The following is a 6000-nucleotide window of genomic DNA, read 5'->3' on the forward strand; positions in this document are numbered from 1 at the left end:
AAGGAAGATTACACAACCTGTGGCCAAGAAAATGTAGAATGAAGAGGAGCCAGGCCAATTTTCAGAGTCTGATTAGATGCAAGAAGTGGAAAGACAGACCATGCACACACCTTGTAAGTGGAAGAAACCAAAGAATATTCTCCAATGTTCTCAGTTTTCTGCATGAGCGAGCCAGAGGGAATCAATGTAATCCCTGCTCTTCTGTTTCCTTTTCAAGTCTCTCCATCTCATCTCTCAAGGAACAAAAGGAAAGATTCCCACTCCCCACTACGCTTTTAAGGATCAGTGAATAAATTCTGTGGTATTTCTTCTCCTTTTTTTCTAAGTGGTTATAATAGAACTTCTTTGCCAAATCTCAGGATTGTTAAAAAGGGTCATATTCTCTAAAAGGTATTACACACTGTCAATTAATAAAGGTTTACTGCAACCCCAGATTCTGATGGCTGAAAGTGTAAATCCCCTGGCCCACACAGGGCGGTGACTCAAAGTATCCTCTTGCTGGAAATGAGGAATTCTAGTAAGGCTCATGGAATCCTGCAGGTTATTTGTGCATGAAAGGTGATGAACCTCATGCTCACTGCTACTTCTAGACACTTCCTGTCATCATCCCAGATCGCTCACACTATTCCCTTCCTCATGACATTTCCTGTAAGGCCTGTGATTGTTTCCCCCAATGAGAGGAGTGAGAATTACAGGGATGTGATTCTCATTCTGTCACCTATCAGTTGCATGAGCTAGGACAAGTCACCTGACACACTCAAAGTTAATTTTCTTGACATCAAGTGTAAACAATTCCAACCCACTCTTAACTAGACAAGCATTGTGAGCTCAGAAGCAACAATGGTCATAGAATCTCTTTGCAATTTGGTAAGCAATGCCTGTATTTAAGTTGTTATTAGTAGCCCAAATCAAAAATTCTGGAATGTTTGAAGTGGATTTTTTTTTCAGAAGGCATCCATGTTCAATTAGGGTCAAAATAAGGGAAATGGTATGAATAAGTCCATTATTCATGATTCTTGAGTCTCAGAAAATAAGAATTTGGCTCATGCTCCTTTTGGATAACTCCCAGGCTAAGGGTCATGTAGCTGATAATATTAATTCATATTTAGGAAGCCTTTCATTATTCTCATAGTCCCAAGAAAAAAGACAATTGAGGCAGGGCCTGGACCCCACTTCTTCAGCCTCCTGGCCTTCACCTTCCACTGGCTCACAGGTGAGAGAAAAGGGTGGGAACACTGACCATGAGTACCTGGGCTCCTCCTAACAAGAGCCATGTGCCAAGTTTCTCTTTTCACTCTTTTGTGTGTGTGTGACACAGACGGAAAACTGACCCAGGGCCAATTTTAATAGCTGTTGAAGCCAATTCAAACATTTCTGAAAATATGCAGAAATGTGAGTTACTTTTTAATTTATTTTCAAAATTTTAAATATTCCTATGTTAGTACATGATTCAGTGAAAATAAGTGGATTCAGTTTGGAAAAAAAGTGGATAAACACTTTTGGATGCATTTGTATTTTTATATATACATATATATATTTCATTTCTAATTCAGTGTTTTATAAGTTAGAGGCGTTTAGTTAGGTTTTGGTGTTTACTCATTTTTGTACTGCCAGGGACCAAAACCAAGGCCCTGAACATGCAAAGAGTGGGCTTCACACTAAGCCAAATCACTGACTGGGTAAGTTAGGGATATTTGAGGGGTTTTTTCTGAGTTTGGGGGCCACATACAGTCATGCTCAGGGGATACTCCTGGAATAATGCTCAGGAGTGACGTTTGGCAGTGTTTCAGGGACTGGGGATTAGGTATATGATATATATGAGATATACGATACTGGGGATTAGAACCAGGGTCAAGCAAGACATGTGCCTTCCCTCCTTTTTACCTTTCTGGCCCTAAGTTAGGTATTTAATCAATACTATTTGTAGCATGAGTCCTATAGGATAAACTAAGAGACATAAAGGAGGAAAAAGTTCTGTCTAGTATGTTAACCTAAAACTGGAACCCATGAGTTTAGACACCAAGTCAGAACTCCCATGTATGGTTGAGAAAACAGCATCCGTCTTCTGGCTGACCTCCTCCTTCCCGCTCAGGGTGTCTCTGGCCACTTACCTGACTCTCTCTTCTTCCTTCATCTTCAGGACTGCATCGCGCTGCAGAACCTTCATGATAGCCTCTTGCTCCTCCTCCGTCAAGAAGCTTAAGTCAATCATTTTGAAAAGTGAACAAAAAAAATTAAAATAACCAATATGGCTTAAATTACCAAAGCCAAAAACTGTAGTAGCCCAGATGATTGAAATATCCAACAACAAAATAAAGTCAGACTGTTCAGTTATGCAACTAAAGTTTTGTTTTGTTTCAGGAAGTCTTCAGTGTCCAACTGCAATATCTTTAGCCCAGAGTTGTGGGGTTGAAGAGGAAGGGAGGGTTCAGAAGGATGCTTCACTCCATGCCAGGCACTTCACTGATTCGAAGTGTCAGTCCTATCAGGTCCTTTGGGTCTTGGCTTATTCTTTTTCCGTCCTTGTCATCAATGGAATGAGATAATAGCACCTGAGCAGCACCTGCCTGGGAAATCATGAGACAATAATACCAGTGAGAGGCAGTTTCAAAAAACGTTTCTTATTGTTTCAAGGTTTAATACATGTCTGAGTTAAAATAAAAAACAGATGCCCTAAGATGGTCTTTGAGATCAGGCAAATCAGTCTGCTGGCTGAACAAACAGAAATGGGTTATGACACATGCTTAAACTCAACTCCAGACCCCAACATACCAACATCGGTTCACATACAGAGTCTGATGTGGTTTACCCAAGCACTAAGGAATGGAATGGATAGCTGCAAATAGAAGTAGTTTCTTCTCTCTCTCTCTCTCTCTCACTCACTCTCCCTCTTTTTCCTTTCTCTCCCTCTCTCTCCCCCTCTCTTTTCCTCTGCCTCTTCCTCTCCTTCTCTCCCTCCTTCTCTCTCTCTCTCTCTCTCTCTCTCTCTCTCTCTCTCTCTCTCTCTCTCTCTCTCTTTCTGCCCACCCCCCATCATGGAACACTGAGCTAAAAATTCATGACAGTCAGTGTAACTGTGTGGATAGGATTCCAATTATCAGAAACTAGGAATAAAAACTCACAAATGCTTACTTCAAGCAGGCAAGTTCTGCATAGTATACTTTTTCTCCCTAAAGAAAGGGGAGCTAAAATTAGAGGTAGATTGTACAACAGTGGAATTCTTCTTCTTTACCTAGACCCACCTCTAATTTTTTGCTGAGCATGGAACAACTCACCAAACTTGTCTCCCTTCATTTCTGAGAATAAAACACATTGTGTTGTGTATACAAACTAGGGGGAAGGGAAAGGAAGAATTTCAAAATATACTACTAATCAGTGTGAGTACTTTCAAAGTAGGGCCATGGGCAAGAATCTTATTTTCTTTGAGCCATGCCAAACCCACATGCAATGAGAAAATGAAACTTGAAGAATGTTTGAGACCACATGGACTCAGATAATCTTCCCCAAATTATTACGTGCCCTTTAATAAGTATATCTATGAATACAACACTGAAAACTAGTAAAGTAAAAAGTAAAGGCCCTCCCGTTGATCATCGATTTGCTCGAGCGGGCCCAGTAACGTCTCCATTGGAGACTTTGTTGTTACTGTGTCTGGCATATTGAATACTCTCGGTAGCTTGCCGGGCTCTCCGAGAGGGGCGGAGGAATCGAACTCGGGTCGGCCATGTTGGCTGCGTGCAAGGCAGATGCTCTACCCGCTGTGCTAGGTGTTTATTAAATTTTTAATCAATTTCATTAAAAATCCGAGTTGTGTGCTTTAGTGAGCAATCATTCTAAATTCTTAATTACTTTTTCCAAATAGAACTACTGGGAAGTAACCTCATTCCCTGGCTTCCAGGCTATAAGCTATTAGACAAATTATCTCTACTCTGAAGCTTACTTTTTTCATTTGTACTGGATATTAGGTCATTTCCTTACAGGTCATAAATATTAAGAGAAATAAGGAACACAAAACAGCAAATCTCTTTATCCTGTACCAAAATTGGTTTTGAACTTTATGAGCTCACTTTTCCCCCATCTATTTAAATTAGAGTATACTTGGACATTAAATTGCTTTTCTCTTTTGCATTATATTTATGATCTCCTCCATGAGGTATGGCTATCATGGACAGTGGCCCTTGTTTTATCTTCCTGCAGCTCTTTGCCTATTTGCCAACAATGAATACTCAGGTAAATATTCAAAATACTTCATCCTCTCCTTCTAAAATCTGTGTGGGAGGCCAGGAAGAAAACAAAGAAAAAATACCGAAGTTGCCTGACAGCAGAAATGGCAGGATTGCTAAAGGAGAAAATGTTGGTTTTCACACCTCTTAGCAGAACTGCAAGTCAACCAGAGCTTCTGTGTACTAGCTTCAAAGGGTTACACCTTATTCCTAAAATATATCCTATTTAGGAGACAAAGAGCCAGTCCTCCTTCAACAAAGAATAAAGGATTACAACTCTTGACTACTACGTGAGTAATCAGGTGTCTTAATCAAGCAGCAGAAAAGCCCTGCATGGTAGTTAAGATCTGTCAGTGTCATTGCTTGCCCAGATCCCAATATCTTGACACTGTCTATGGAAGCTAATTGAGCATGTTATACTTCCAGTCATTCAACAAACTTCCAGTGAGAGCCTTGAGTGTGCCTGACACTCTTAGAAGTATTGAAGAGATTGTAGGTGACAATGAGTAAGCCAGAAAGGAACCACTTCCTATCCTAGTAAAGCACATGGGCTGCTTAGAGGAGATATGATTAAATATAATTTATTTTTAAATAAAAAATATCATTAGAGGTGAGAAGAATTTCCTGTCACATGTTGTGTGGATGTTGCTTCTGACTCTCTGAGAGCCAAATGTCTGGAGTTTATTGATGTCCTGTCAGCTATACGAGGCAGCCCCGAAGTCACAAAATGAACATATTGAGTTATACTCAATATGCACTGTGGGTATCTTTTAGGTTACCATGAGAAAAAGAGTGAGAAAGAAGGTCGAGAGGCTAATGAACATTCAAAGAAAGCAAAAAATAATTTAGTCTGAAAGCAAAGCTCTAACAATAAACAGTAACATGCTGAGAAAATAAAAATAAAAAGACTATTAGTATGTATGAAAAGAGAGACAACAAATAAAAGAATGAGGAAAAGTCTCTACAAGGATCAGTACTGGGTATCTGCTGAACAATAAGTTACAATCCTGAGCTGAAGTTCTTTTCAACATGATAAAATAAAAATGAAAAGAGAAAGTTGGAAAATGGTGAAAAAATTTCCTCTGCCCAAAGATCATGTCCAGGGAGATACTGAAATATTAAGTTATTCAAGAAGGAAAAGGAGACAAGAAAGCATGGAAGAGGATGGTTACTAAAGTCCGCTTTGTTGGTGATGACATTAAATATGAAAGATTCATTACTTCAATGAGTTTATGTTTCAGAAAAAAACATATAACACCTCCTGAACTGAAAGGCACTTTTTGCCTGCCAATACTTGGTATAAAGAAGAATCACTCTTTTCTACTATATGCAACTTTGGGTTTTATCATCAAAGATATTGTTACTAAAGCAAACATAAGTGAGTTGGGTCTTGTCTCATGGGGAGGCAAGATTATTTGGGGGAAATATGCCCAATTTACCAACAATAGTTAAAATATGGTTTGGTACCAGGCCCCACATATTTCCCCTGAAGAATGGTTCTTATCCATCCAAGAGGGATCACTGAGCACAGCACTAGGAGTCAGCCCTGAGTACAACTCTCCTCAAAAAAGGTAGGGGAAAAGCAAGATATAGGAAAGCAAATATTAATTGGATGCTTCCTACACATTTGACACTTTACATATATCATGTCAAAAGATTCTCATAAAGAATCAAGGAAGGTATTTAATTATCTATGTTTTTCGAATGAGGGGTGAGAGGCTCAGAAAAGTACTAGCAACAGCTGAGGTATGGCAGAGTGGTGTTTTCCAGGGATTTT

General features: G+C 39.5%; 1 protein-coding gene and 1 pseudogene across 4 annotated transcripts in view; one reads left to right on the forward strand and one right to left on the reverse strand.

Moving 5' to 3' along the window:
• SYTL2 (synaptotagmin like 2) overlaps nucleotides 1-2395 on the reverse strand; it is a 62508-nt gene extending 60113 nt beyond the window's left edge. For all 4 annotated transcript variants that reach the window (XM_056116085.1, XM_056116084.1, XM_056116083.1 and 1 more), the window contains exon 1: nucleotides 2112-2395. In XM_056116085.1, coding sequence (XP_055972060.1) covers nucleotides 2112-2212 — 101 coding nt within the window. In that variant the 5' untranslated portion in view covers nucleotides 2213-2395. The remainder of the gene's footprint in view (nucleotides 1-2111) is intronic.
• A 2515-nt stretch (nucleotides 2396-4910) lies between these two features.
• LOC130025506 (ribosome biogenesis protein NSA2 homolog) lies at nucleotides 4911-5675 on the forward strand (annotated as a pseudogene).
• The last annotated feature ends 325 nt before the right edge of the window (nucleotides 5676-6000 follow it).

The sequence above is a fragment of the Sorex fumeus genome, unplaced genomic scaffold (genome assembly GCF_029834395.1).
Source record: "Sorex fumeus unplaced genomic scaffold, SorFum_2.1 ptg000030l, whole genome shotgun sequence".
Taxonomy (NCBI): Eukaryota; Metazoa; Chordata; class Mammalia; order Eulipotyphla; family Soricidae; genus Sorex; species Sorex fumeus.